At 48.1% G+C, this 14,675-nt stretch overlaps 1 protein-coding gene across 1 annotated transcript in view; it reads left to right on the top strand.

Moving 5' to 3' along the window:
* Positions 1–492: 492 nt before the first annotated feature.
* Positions 493–14,675, top strand: part of GPC4 (glypican 4) — a 110,308-nt gene continuing 96,125 nt past the window's right edge. The window contains exon 1 of the mRNA XM_019956178.2: positions 493–1,189. Within this exon, the coding sequence (XP_019811737.2) occupies positions 1,030–1,189 (160 nt within the window). The 5' untranslated portion in view covers positions 493–1,029. The remainder of the gene's footprint in view (positions 1,190–14,675) is intronic.

Raw genomic sequence — 14,675 nt, 5'->3', positions numbered from 1 at the left:
TGCGGGGCGGCAGCGGCAGGGGTGGGGTAGGGGGGATGGATTGCCGGGGTAGGTATCGAGACCAGAGGGCTCCGTCCGGCTTTGGCCCGCGGGCAGCGGGTCAGGGGGCGGCGCGCAGAAGGCCTAGGACTCGGACGTGGGTTTCAAGTCCCAGCCTCCCGGCCCGGTCCCCAGGGACTTGGGCCTTTCAAGCCGGAGAAGTTAGCCGGTCCTCTCCGGGTGGGGGGCGGCGGGCAGGCTCCCCGCCTCCCGGGAGGAGGGGAGGAGGGAGGAGTCCTGTGGGGCGTGTCGCGCGAGGGAGCGCCGCGCGCCCGGTGCGGCCCCCTAGGAAGTGGATTTGGTTGCTCCGGATCCAACCCCGCTTCCAGGTTTTCTCCCGTCCCGGCCCTGCGTGCTCCCGCCCGTCTCCGGCACCCCCCCCCACCCCGCCGCCCGCCCCCCGCCCCCTCCCCCTGAGTGCCGCCCGCTGGGCCAAGTTTGTCGAGCGTCGCCGCGCACGCCGGCCAGTCAATCAGCGGTAAAGCTGAAGAGGGCACAGCCGCGCGGCCGAGGGCAGAGCGAGCCGAGCCGAGTCGAGCCAGCGGAGCGGACCAGCGCCGGGCAGCCCGAGCCGCGCGCCGCGAGCGCCCGCCGCCGCCCACGCCCTCCTCGGCCCCCGCGGCGCCTGCCACCTTCCCCTCCTTCCCCGCGCCCCTGTCCCGCCGCCGAGCAGCTCGCCCGGGTCGCTGCCCCCGCGGAGCCCGGAGGTCACCGGCCCGCGCCTCCGCTCCCTCTGGGCCGCGCAGCGCCTCCACGCATTCCTCCTCCTCCTGCTCCCCGGGCCGGGCTCCTGGCACCGGGGACCGTTGCCTGACGCGCGAGGCCCAGCTCCACTTTTCGCCCCGCGTCTCCTCCTCCTGTTCTCCTTCTCCAACTCCTCCAACTCCTTCGCCCTCTGGCTCCGCTCTCGAGCCCCTGTCTCCGAGCCCGCCCGCCCGCCACTTTCCGTCCGGTCCTAAAGGTGGGAGCGCGTCCGCCCCGGCCCGCACCATGGCACGGTTCGGCTTGCCCGCGCTGTTCTGCACCCTGGCCGCGCTCAGCGCCGCACTGCTGGCTGCCGAGCCCAAGTCGAAAAGTTGCTCGGAAGTGCGACGTCTCTACGTGTCCAAAGGCTTCGACAAGAACGATGCCCCCATGCACGAGATCAACGGTAGGTGGGAACCCCCGGGAGGCGAGCTCCAAGACGGGCACCCCGGAGAAGGGGCCGCGGCAGCTCCCTTGCCCCGCCGGTCTCCGCGCTGCCGGACGCAGGTAGCCGAGACGGAGAAATGGACGGGCGCGCTGGAGCGAGCCCCGGCGCAGAGCGTGCCCTGCGGCGCGGCGGCCCCCGGTGCGCCGCGGGCGGAGGGGCATCCCGGAGTTGTCCGGTGTCACTTTCGCGCTCTGCTTTCATCCCCCAACCCCCTCCCACGGTCTCCCGGGTCCCAGGAAGCCCCAGAGGACTCTGGCCCGCAAAGTGCGTGTCACCGGCTCCCTCGCCTTTTCCGGGTTGAACTCCTTACTGGGCTCCCCGCTTTGTTGTCGGGGTGACTAGAGGTCGGGTGGGGGTGGGGGCCGCCAGTGAGGGGGTTTCTAGAACTTGCCAGATTCCCGGGGGCGCGAAACGTGGAATTTGAGTTGATGTTTCATTGATTTTCTTTAAAATCTCCCCGCCTCTCTCCACTCTCCGCCTCTCCCACCCCTGACATGGATTAGGACTTTTAGTAGCTCCAGCGGCTTTAGAAGTGGCCTTTAAAAAGAAAAACGACTCTCCAGCCCTCCAAACCCTGACTTTTGGGAACTCTCCTGCTTTCCGGAAGGTGTTGGACAAGAAGGGTATCCCCCCCCCCTTTCTTTTTTTCTCACCTCATTTTAAGGGTTAATTGCACTTTCAATTACAAACCTTTGAAAGGACTGATTACAGGAAACCTGAATCTCAGTTTGGATATGGTTATGCAAATAGAGACGGTTTAGCCGGTGAAAAAGTTACCCGGATTTCGGCGCTGGGGATGAGTGGGGTGTTTGTGAAAGCCCGTCTCCGAGCGCCGGGGAGGCAGCTTTGCGTCGGGTGCCCTTCGGCCCTCCTCGCCAGGCGAGCGGCGGTGGCCGGGCCGGTCCCCTCTGGGTGGCACTCAAGCATTCGCAGAGAGGCCAACTGTTCCGCGCAGCCCCGCGGGCCGCGCCGGGGCAGGTAGCCTGTTCGCCCTGAGGATTCAGAAAGAATCACGAATCTAGCTGGCCGATGGCCAGCTTAACCTAACGGAGAAGTGAGCGATTCGAGCCCCGGGGGCCAAGCTCCATTCCGAACCTTTCATGGAAGTGAGCAGAGCGCGCCTTTGCCTCGCGGTGTTGGTCACACGGGTGGGGCGTGCAGGGGGGCGGCAGCCCCAGAGGAAATACTGTAATTTCAACCAGGCGCTTCCAAAGGCTTAGGAAGACTCGGGGGTCATTTTTTGGAAAGGGCTATTAATACCCTTGGAGATTAAGTGCAGTCATCAATTACACATAAATTACAAAGGTAATTGAGGGAAGTTGCTGGGCACTTTTTAAGAGTGTGACCGGCATCTATCTAGAAATAGAACCCAAGAAATCGGTGGAGCAGCCTAGGAGCCCACGGCACCTGGGCAGTTATCAAGTAACTCGCACATTACTGATTAGAGACTGTTTGCCCTTGAGCTGCTTGTCTTTGGGGGAGGTCAAGTCGGTCTTCTTAGCGGCACGAGTTTATTGGCTGGAGTGTCCTAAAAAAGCCCTCTTTCTTTCCCCTCTCCCTTCCGCCCCTCCTGAAAAAGTAAAGTTAAGCCAGCAGCCACTGAAGCTGGGAGGCTCCACAGGTCAGACCTAGGGTCTTTGTGCCCTGCGCGGTTTGGGCCCCGGGGCCCAGCGGAGATGATTGGCGTGAAGGTTACAGTTGTCATTCCCACGTTTTGAAGGGATAGATGCAGCGATGCACTTAATGGGAATGTGACAAGTTTTCATCTTCTGCCCATGCAAAACAGTATGTGCCTTTGAGGTGCACTGGAGGCGTTGGGGGAGTGGGTGCTGAAATTGCCCTCCCCACCTTCTCCAGCTTTGCTCTGTGCAGCCTTGCCAGGGAGGGACATCTTTCCCAGCCAGCATCTCAGGAAAAAGGACGTTTTCAGGGTGCTCAAGGACAGTGCTAGGTGTTCCCTTCGATTGTCATGGTCCCCAGAAAACACCTGAGGAATATTTTTGCATAAATGTTCCTCTGGACATATCCCCCCCTAAAGATAGGAGCGTTATTAGTGACCAGCAGCAGGAAATGGAAGCTAATGTGCTCACACCCAAAACATTTTATTCTTTTTGTCTTGTCCTTCATCTCCCTCCCAGGGCTGCTGCTTTTATTTCCCCTTTTGAATGACCTACTGGACTGCATTCTCCCGAGGAACAAAGGAAGTGCCTTTTTAGCTGGAATCCTTGGAAGACCACCAAGGACTTTAGCTCATGCAGTGCAATTTCGCACCACTTTCAACAATAACAAAAATGCATGACTGAATGGCTCAAAAATGTGGAGTGTTAGAGGCATTCATTTGAGTCTAGGACACTGTCACAACACAGACAGACCCAAGTAAATACCTTTAGATGGTCAGTATAGAAACAGGGGTAATCTTTACTATCACCCTGGCCTCTCCAGATGCCTACATTGTCCTTGTGTCCCCTATGCTCCACTCAGATAATTTTGGTCATTTGGGAGAGCATAGTCAATGGGGTGATTTGAATGAATTAATTGCCAGGCACTTTCCTTGGTTGAGGCGGGAGGTGTGTGTATTTTCTGAAGCGCAAAAAGTCCGCGATTGTTTTCCAGGCAAAGGGTCACGGCGTCTGAGTGCCTAGCCCCAGGCTTAGCCCAAGTTGAAGGTTTGATTCCCAACGGCCTTGCACTTGCCTTCTAGAGGTTTGAACAGGCTTTGAGACTACTCCACGTTCTTAAGGACTCTCAGTCTTTTAAGATCATAATTAAGATAATTTGATGTGCTCTCAAGGGTGTCAGGGAATACACCAGGCTGACAGGGCCTCCAACCGAGGTCTTTCTTGCACTGCCTATCCACTTGACCCCTGTACTTACCAAATAATGGGCAGCTCAGATGCCATGATCAAAAGGCATCTTTAACACAAAATATAGATTTTTACTCAGCTTTCAATGGGCATACCTTCTGGAACACGTAGTATGTGCAATTTTCCTGGAGGCACTCAGCATCGTGGAGGCAGCAAAGAGGACAGGAGGGCTCTGCCACTAGGAACTTACCAGGTAATAGGGAGATAAGCTGTGTATACACATGATGGGAATACAACATGGTGTGTGATAAGTACCATATGAGTGGTGCAGGTGAGGAGAAAGGAGGGCCTGGGGAGTTCAGGGGAGAAGGGATTTGGGACTAGGGTATTAACTCACTAATGGTAGTTCAATAGTTAAAAAAGAAAATAATATTTATGGTGAAAAATTGTAAAATCTTAGCATTCTCATTGTGCCTCCCTCCAGAAGGACAGGATAAAGGACATGCAACAGTTGGCATTTTATTACTCATCTAATCTTTGCTTCAAATTATCTTGAGGAGTGAGCCAGTTTGGTTAGAAACCTTAAGCTTGCCAAGGTGAGATGGAAGGCTACCAAGGAGAACTTGGCATCATAGTTGTGATTTGGGAGTTTGTTTTCCTGTTCCCATTTACGTTTATGACCAGTGCACCTGTGAGTGTGCTTGCACACTCATGTGTATATCTCCAAGGGAATCGCATAAGCTATGCTAGGATTACATGGGAGAATGTGTGTGGGAGAAGTAGGAATACTTTCTGCTATTGCATTGATTATTACATGTAAGACACACAGCATGTCTTCAAGGTTGTATTCCCTCTTACATACTTTAACTCTGTGGGTTAGATTTTGCTGAGAACTTGTGATTTTTCTCACCTGTCAGTATAGAAATTGTCCCAAGTTTCCTGGACATGCTCAGAAAAGAATTTAGGAAAAGTTCTAGCTTACGCAGCCCAGTCTCTAGTTAGAACATACAAATATAAAATGTTTGATTCAGCATAATTACTATTTTCCTTTTTGATTTGACTCACATTGGGTTGCATGCAATTTCAGGATTAGCTGGAGACTAGACTGAGGAATGAAAAAGGAAGTTTTCTTTTGTTGTCTCAACAAGGGAAACAGCATCAGTGTTCATCTAAGTCAGTTGGCTCCTGAATAACATCATCTGTTTTAGCACTGAATTGTTTGGCAGTATATGTTTTCCAAAAATGCATTTTGGTCTCAGTGAAAGATGGGTGGCTATTAAGTGCTTTCTCTGGGCCTGGTCCTAAACATGATCATCCCAACTCCCATAGAGGGCTGGTTTTGGAAACATAGGCTATGAGAGAACCTGTACTTGTGCACTCAGTGGTGTTTAACTCTCTGTGACCCCATGGGCTGTAGCCCACTAGGCTCCTCTGTCCATGAGATTATCCCAGCAAGAATACTGAAGTGGGTTTCCGTGCCCCCCTCCAGGATATCTTCCTGATCCAGGGATCAAACCTGTGTCTCCTGCATTGGCAGGCAGATTCTTTACCCCTGAACCACCTGGGAAGCCCATGAAAGAACCAGTAACTAACTAAAGACCATCATCACAGCACTATGCTGATGCTGTACCCTAATGGAGACAATCTAATGTTAACTGTAAATTGTATTTCCTGGGCCATGGGGAGCCAAAGATAGCTTCTGAGGAGGGGAATGTTATTAGTCATACTGTTTCTGGAAGATAACTAGTGGCGCACTGGGAGTTCAGGGTTGGTGAGGCAAGGGGGATAAAGGTAGGTAGGCTGTTTTAAATAGTTCTTAACTGGTCTACCTGCCTCTTGTCTGTCCCCCTTCCCCATTCCATCCTGAGTATCACCAGCTTCCTTTCCCTTCAGCAGTGCTGTGAGTGGAGTCATTCCTCCGCTTTGAGCTTCCCTGGCTTCAAGCATCTCAAATGATAGTTTCATTGAGTCACTCCTGAACCCCCCCAGGGTTATGTGCCTCCTTCTGAAACCCAGGCTTGAATCAGATCCATGGTCTTTGCACCCAGCTGTCTTGTATCATAGTTCATCGTGTGCGCAGGCACACGTGTGTCGTCTTGCCTCAGCTGTAAGTAAACCGAGGGCACGAGCTCCTGGTGTGTTGCGTGCCCAGTGGTCCCAGGTACAGGAGCGCAGTGCAGTATTTGTTAAACGTGTGTGTATGGTGGGAGGGGGAAGGAGTCACACAGACAATTAGATCACGTTGTCTGGCAGGACACCAGTGCTATCTCGGATTATGCTGCCTTGATAATAGATCGTCATCCCATGGTCTCTTGCTCTTCTGGGAAACTTTTAGGTCTAAACATTCTGAAAAGCAGTAAATTTAGAGTAAACCTCCTAGAAATGTTATTATAACTTGGAGACTGTTTTTATTCTTTGATGGGACTACTCGTCTTTACCACTTCATTAATAACTGAGTGTCATACGAATTTTTCAGAAGGATTTGGAATTCTGATTTTCTTCCTGGTTTCTTTAAGAAACAAACCATTGAGACTTTTGTGATTAGGCAATTTAAAGCAAATGGAGAAGAGTAACACCTTAGATTTCAGCATATAGAGCTGTTTGATGTACATCAAGGACCTTTTAAAAAAATCTTGTTTGTTGTCTTTACCAAGGTGAACAACACAGGCTTCAGGATATCGCTAGTTTATATAAGCAGGGACTTCCCTGGCGGGCCAGTGGTTAGGACTCCATGCTTTCATTGCCAAGGGCCTGGGTTCAATCCCTGGTCAGGGCACTAAGATCCCACAAGCAATGCAGTGTGACCCCCCCCCAAAAAATGTTTTTTTATATAAGCAGACACACTAAAATGTGAACAGGTAAAAACTAGCATTTTCAATTCCACTTGGTTAAACATCTGTTTCTTACTATAGAGAACATGAAAGTGCAGAAAATTCATGAAGCGATTCCATCCTGGAGGTAATTTGAAATATTATATTTAATTTCTGATGCATTTAATTCAGCAATCTGGTGGGAGAGAAAAATCAAAGAGATCCATCAGCCAGGTATTCAACTTTTGAAAAAGAAACTCTAACAAATGTTAGAAATTAGGGAAAAAATTGAATGGAAGAGTTAAAAAAAAAAGTCAATAACCTCCAGGAAGCCTGGAAACTATGTAAAAACATCTTATTGGAAGCCCAGATAAATGTGTGCCAAACATCAAAAAGACCAGCTGCTTGGGGGAAGAAAAAAAGAACCCGGCATGACTAACTGGCAGAGTAAAAGAGGCTGCTTCAGGGAAAAAGGCATCTTTCACAAAATGGGAAGAGTTTAGGAAGTCCGTGAGGTATAGCAGGGCAGGTACAAACTAGAAATTAAGTGAGCCGAAAGAGAATCGGAGGTGAGCCTTGCCAGGGACTTGAAAGAGGGCCCAGGTGATGGTAATGGTGAAAAGGGTGGGCTTGGTGAGTCCAGCCTCTCCGAGGAAAAGCAATATGGCTTCTTTAAGGGGCAGCCATGCCTGATTAACCTCCCAGAGTTCTTTGAGAGAAAAGAACCAAGTGCATACAGGGAAACAGACCTCGTTTAGACTGTCAAGAATTAGGCAATGGGATTCCAAGGCAGAGTATATTCAGGAAATTCATTTACTTTGGGATAGGTGAGAATGTTTGTTTATTGCAGAAAGGAAAAGGGAAGGGAGGGGGAGAGGGAAGAAACCCCACTGTCCTAGGTGGAGTAGTTGACATGGAAAGACCATGGTTTCTTAGAAAGAGCGGGTCTAGCCCAGCTCTGTGACAAAGTAGTTATTTGATCCCTTTGGTCAGGTTCTTTCACCTCCATTTGAAAAATGGGTGTGGGGTTGTTAGAAGACTGGATTACATCAGGGATTCTCAACCCTGGCCATGCTTTAGAACCACCTGGAGAGCTTTTAAAATCTACTAGTGCCTGGGGTACTACCCCCCAGGCCAATTAAATCATACTTTTTGGCAGTAGGGCTAGGTAAGTTTTCAATTTTTCTTTTCTTTTCTTCCTTTGGCCATGCTGCCCGGCACGTGGGATCTTAGTTCCCCTACCAGGGGTTGAACCCTCACCCCCTGCGTTTGAAGTCCCTTGTAATTTTTTCAAAGCTCCTCAGTGGTTCTGATGAGCAGCCATGGTTGAGAAACAGTGCCCTAGATGATCTGAGGTCCCTTTCACCTCAGATTCTGTGATACTGAATAAATAAATTTCATCACAAACTTATCTCAGAAGAATGCTTTGATTGAGATCCAGTGCATGCTTGTTTTGATTTTGGTTAACTTGGTTTTAAGAGAAGGATCTGTTAAACTTGGGAAAAATATTTTGTAGTCAAGATGCAAGTACATGCCATCACCAGTGATGCTTTGCTGATGGTTGAGAAATAAAGACTAGGACACTGAAAGTACTTTGGAGAGATTTAGACAGGAATCCAGCCTTGCTGTTGTTTATTGATTAAGTGTCAGTGTGCTGGGTGATACTTCTTCCCTTTATCTTTATTGGTAAAATAAAAAAAAATCTCTTTATCCCTTACTTTAATGTCCTCTTTGCCATGTGTTTATTCTCTTCAAGTATCTTATCAAGAAATAGAAGTACAGTAAATCCCTAGGCTTCTGGCCGGCATAGTCATCCAGAACGCAGCTGGGAATGTGGAAGTAAGCAGAAAAGCTAAATGATGGAAACAGCTGTCATAAAGCCAATGCATTCTACTTGGAGAAAAAGGCCTTCGGAAATTTATCATCCCCAATCATTGATTGAATGCCTTTTGTATCAAGCAGAATGCTAGGTGCTTGGAATTCAAAGATTTTGTTCAAAACCAGAATCCAGCTTTTTGGAGGCTGCTGCTGCTGCTAAGTCACTTCAGTCGTGTCCGACTCTGTGTGACCCCATAGACGGCAGCCCACCAGGCTCCCCTGTCCCTGGGATCCTCCAGGCAAGAACACTGCAGTGGGTTGCCATTTCCTTCTCCAATGCATGAAAGTGAAAAGTGAAAGTGAAGTTGCTCAGTCGTGTCCGACTCTTAGAGACCCCATGGATGGAGGCCCACCAGGCTCCTCCGTGCATGGGATTTTCCAGGCAAGAGTACTGGAGTGGGGTGCCATTGCCTTCTCCATTTTTGGAGGCACTTATATTCAAATTTGGTAGATAGGGTTTATAGGTAAGAAGATAAAAACCTTAAGTCACCTGGCTTCCCAGTCCAAAACTGACTAGGAGTAGGCATAGGAGTAGCCAGTAGTGCCGGTTGGAGAATGGATGGATCAGAGGAACGGGTAGATTCAGAGGCTTGACATCTGGGAGGAGTGAGAGATGATTGTGAAACAGGTTGGGTGGCCGGAGGCTGAATAGTAGACCCAGAACTTGCTGATCATTGGCAGTTGGAGCCCTATTAGGATGGGTGAATACTCAGAGACACCTCTCTAACCATTGAGGGCACTGGTATATTTCAGGGCAGTATTAAATAATTGTGTTTGGAATATTCTGATTTAAAGCTTAAGAAAGTGTGTGTGTGTGTGTGTGTGTGTGTGTGTGTGTGTGTGTGTGTGTTTGACTATACCGCATAGCTTATGGAATCTTAGTTACCTGACCAGGGATCGAACCCACATCTCCCTGCAGTAAAAGCACAGTCTTAATCACTGGACTGCCAAAAAAGTCCCAGAAAGTAGATTTTAGAAAAAGTGGACGCCTTCAAAATACAGACATTGCCCTTGAAGGCATATTGCCTTTTTAGAGCACCTAGTTTCCCAACAGTGCTGGGTCAATAAGGAGTCAATTCTGTGTGTCACTTTGTCGTTTTCTAGGGGGGGAAAAAAAGTTAAAGGCTGTGTATCTTTCTGACCCAGGGATCAAACCTGGGTCTTCTGCATGGCACACAGATTCTTTACCATCTCAGCCACCAGGGAAGCCCATTAATAATTCAGGGGTTTACTCATGGTCAGAACTTTTGGTTGGTGATTTTGTTGCTCTGAACTTTGTCTTATAAGCTCCCTAGAACGTCCCAGGTAGATTTTGTTCTTATACTCTCACCACCTGCTAAACTCACCTTGGGAAACTGACATTCTGACCTGAAGTCATCAAAGGCAAGGGTTGGTTTTGAGTTAGAGGTGACAGGTTTTTGTTTTTTTTTTTTAATTGAGTGTGATATTCCTTTTTCATCAGTCAGGTTTTCTTTCTTTCTTTTAACAGATTTATTCTTATTTATTTATTTTTGGCTGCGCTGGGTCTTCATTGCTGCACAGACTTTCTGTAGTTGGGGCGATCGGGGGCTACTCTTTAGTTGTGGAGTTCAGGCTCCAGGGCACGTAGGCTTCTGTAGTTGTGACACACCAGCTTAGTTGCCCCCATGGCATATAAGATCTTCCCAGACCAGGGATCGAGCTCACGTCCCCTGCATTGGCAGGTGGATTCTTAACCACTGGACCACCAAGGAAACCCGTGACAGGTTTAAATATGTGTATGTTGGTTTCCCTTGAAAACATTTACCAAACTAAGTAAATGGATAATCATATATAAAGACACAGTAGAAGTTAAGGACAGGGGTACTGTATTAAAAGTGAGGACACATTTGAGGATTCCCATCTCTGATGAGGTGGCTGTTTGAACCTTTAAAGAAAAAGAAGCCATTCTTGACAGCTCACACATGCTCTGAGAGGCTGTGTAGCTCCAGGTTCTATCACACTGCCTGGCACATGATAGGTGTTAGAAATGTTTGTGGTTGACGAATAAGTTCAAGCATGATTTGTGACTTTGGTAAATTCCTTCGAGGAATGAATATTTCTATTTATCCATCCCTTTTAATTCAATAAATTTTAACTATAAAATTTCAAATATATTCAGTACTAGATGCTTAAGTTAGAAAAATAACCTTTTTTTAAAAAAAACAAAAACCAACTTGTAGTGTTTATTTTTCAGTTTGTCCAGAGATGGGAGCTAAGTATTTCACGTGCTTTGTCTTCATCCTGGTGAACAAATGGTTGCTGCTTCTTACATTGTCTGTTTCAGACGTTAACAGCAACTCCACTGTACCTGCTGAGGTGCTTCTAGAGAAAAAGAACCATTGCTCCTGTTCCTTGCTTTGGCTTCTCAGCCTGGTGTTGATGTCCTTCCCCTTCTTCAGGCAGCTCAGGTTGGGCCCCAGGCAGGATCGCCTGTCTTTGTCTAGTCTAGCTCAAGGTCACCTGGTTCCCGCCAACCCCGCGGCCATTCTTTTCATGCCGGTCCTTTCTCCTCCCAGCTACTTTGTCCGTTGGCTTTTGCAAGCCTCTTTAAGCCTGGCTTCTTCTTGATGTTGGGCTTCTGTCTACAGGAGCAGCCTAGGAAGTGGTTTCTCTTGGACTGCAAAGGTTTCCTTAGTTCTCCAAACCCTTGACGTCGGCATCCCAGCAAGCATTAAGCCACAGAAAAAATTTTTTCCCTTCAGTTATTGTTTCTATTCCACCACCCGGGTTTGTCTCCATTGAGTTTTCAGTCTGGTGTTTGGTTAGAGATGAAAACAAAGCACTGTGTCCTTGCAAACTGCAGTGTGAAGCATGTGGTTAACAGTTACTACTTGCAATGGTCCAGCCTGAGTGGGAGTATCGTTTTTCTTGGCAGTCACTTCACAGAAAGTCCTGCCTCTTTGGTGCCAGAATAAGCAGTCATTACATTCCTTACAATTTATAGTCAAATTATTATCTACTATTGTTAAAATTGCCTTAATTATAGAATATTTCCCCATGCAAAGATTTTAAAAAGCAATGCAAGACAACTTTTCACTGGTGTACTTCAGAAATGGTCCTTAAAAATCACTCGCTGACTAGGATGTCAGAAGCTATGATGAGGAATAGTTTTTTTGTGTGTTTATAGGGAGACATTTTTTTTAAGGGGAGGTGTGTGGTGGGTTCATTTTAAACTGAATCTGAGCTAAATGCCCCCAGCTGGCTGGTTTGTTAATATTCTGCCTTGTTTATCCTCAGTTTGGAACTAATTTTTTTTTCCCCCTGCCCCTTCAGGTCCCATGGGCCTGAATACATTCTGGGAAGAAGGCTCTACTGGTGGGAGGTGGATTTATCATTAAGCCGTGTGGTGATGGGAGAAGATGGTCTTGTATCTTTCAGTTCGGAGGGCAAATGAAGAAACCAGAACCTTCCAAAATAAGAGACTGTCCATTTTCTTGTGATCAGCACACAGATTGAGATGACTGTGGGAAATGTTTGTTTAGATTCTTCCAGAAGCTCTGCCTTTGGGCTCTGCTTTCAAGATGTATCCAAGAATCTGTCTTCCTCTTTACCACCCCGATAACTACAGTCCTGATCTCATCCCCCATCACTTCTTCCCTGGATTATCACAGTTGGCTCTGACACATCTCTGCTCTGGCTCTCACTCCCTCCTCTTCCCCATCAGTGTATTCCCAGCACATCAGCCAGTGTGATACTATTCTGTTAAACCTCACTGGGATCTTATCACTTTTGCTCAAAGAGCTCCAGTGACTCCCCTTGCCACCCAGACGGAAAGCCAGAGCTTAGGGAGCCTTACAGGGTCTGCCTCTTGCCCCCTCCCATGCCAGATGGTACTGTCTTCTTTATGTTTTTTATTGTTGTCTCCACATGCTGGTCTATCTTCCTTCTGGGTTTTGCTTACCTGTCACCTTCATGGGGAAGTCTTTCCTGACTTCTGTGTGAACTAGAATGCCCACCTCCACATAAACTTTGTCTCTCTCCCTCACTGCTCTATTCGGATCTCACAATCTGACCCGAGGGCAGGGACTTTGCCTCTTTAGTCACTGTCCTATCTACACCTGGTGTCTAGCGCATTGCCTGGTACTCGGGTGTTCACTGAATGAATGAATGCATGAGTGAGTACTCCTGGCAAGTAGCATGTGGTTTACCCTCCAAAAGCCTTTTCCTAAGAACATCCTACTTGTCAGTGTGAGGCTACATACCTTACCCTCCCTCTGTAGAAAGAGGGTGCCTAGGCTGAAGGTTTATTTAGCAACTGTTTACCAAGTGCCTCTGAATTGAGGGGCATCATCCTGGGCACTGGGGGTAAGGCAGCCTTACTAGTGCCTTATACAGGCCTGGCCTCAACATGCATGGGGCTTACGGTCTCAATGAGGAGACTGATACTGACTTGACAAATCTCCAAATCAGTATTTAGTGACAGCTGTGATAACTTCTTCCAAGGAGAAGCCCTTGAGCTTGGGTGAATGATAATCAGAGTGAAGCACGGTGTTTTGGGACTTTAGAACCTGTACTTAGGCCCATAGGGCTCTTCTCACTTCCTAGGAGGTGTGCGTTTTACACCATCACACCCCGCCCCCCACATACACTTGAATGGCAGGGTCTTGAAATGTAAGTCTGCAGCACTTGGGGCAGCACAGGGGAGATGGGCCTGCATTAGCACTCTTCTCTCGTTTTGTCCCTTGGCCATCACTTTAGAGTCGGGGCTTCCGTAGGCACCGGGAAATGCAGAGAACTCTTGTTGTCACTTTGCAGCATTGTCTTCTGTCCTCGGAGTGCTCTGCAGAGGAACCACTAGACACTCTTGAGTCCTGAACCCTCCAGGTTTCTGTGAAAGCTCAATGTCCATTCTTAATCCTGTAGAGACCACAGAAGTGCAAGTTAAAAACATTTATTGAAGTATAGTTGATTTACAATGTTGTATTTAATTTGTGTTGTGCGGCAAAGTGACTCAGTTATACATATTCTTTCCCAGTATGGATTATCACAGGATGTTGAATCTAGTTCCCTGTGCTATACAGTAGGACCTTGTTGTTTATCCATCCTACATATAATAGTTTGCATCTTGTTTTTGTGGTTCAGTCTCTCAGTTGTGTCCGACTCTGACTCCGTGTACTCCACCACACCAGGCTTCCCTGTCCTTCACCATCACCCAGAGTTTGCTCAAACTCATGTCCATTGAGTCAGTGATGGTATGTAACCACCTCATCCTCTGTCGTCCCCTTCTCCTCCTGCCTTCAATCTTTCCCAGCATCAGGGTCTTTCCCAATAAGTTGGCTCTTCACATCAGGTGGCCAAAGTATTGGAGCTTCAGCCTCAGTCTTTCTAATGAATATTCAGGGTTGGCTTCCTTTAGGATTGACTGGTTTGATATTATCTAAGCTTTTTTGACATTATCTGTGTCTCATTGTGCCTCCATCACGTCTGACTCTTTGCGACCCCATGGACTGCAGCTTGCCAGGATTCCCTGTCCTTCACTATCAGAGTTTTCTCAGATTCATGTCCATTGAGTCAATGATGCCATCCAACCATCTGCTAATCCCCAACTCCCAATTCTTCCCTCAGCCATCCCTCCTCCTCGACTCCCAATTCTTCCCTCAGAAACCCCTCCCCGCTGACAAGTCTATTCTCTATATTTGTGTTTGCTTTTGTTTTGCATATATGTTCGTTTGTGTTGTACTTTAGATTCTACATGTAAGTGATATCTTATGGTATTTGTCTTTGTCTGGCTTATCTCAGTATGATAACCTCTAGGTCCGTCCATGTTGCTGCCAATGGCATTATTTCATTCTTTTTAATGGTTGAGAAATATTCTGTGTGTGTGTGGGCAGGGGGGGTGGTGCTTCCCTCGTGGTTCAGTTGGTAAAGAATCCTTCTGCCAAGCAGGAGACGTAGGTTTGATCCCTGGGTCAGGAAGATTCCCTGGAGAAA

This window comes from Bos indicus, chromosome X (assembly GCF_029378745.1).
Source record: "Bos indicus isolate NIAB-ARS_2022 breed Sahiwal x Tharparkar chromosome X, NIAB-ARS_B.indTharparkar_mat_pri_1.0, whole genome shotgun sequence".
NCBI lineage: Eukaryota > Metazoa > Chordata > Mammalia > Artiodactyla > Bovidae > Bos > Bos indicus.
The sequence above is the reverse complement of the archived record's forward strand: the minus strand, read 5'-3'. Positions and strand labels throughout refer to the sequence as shown.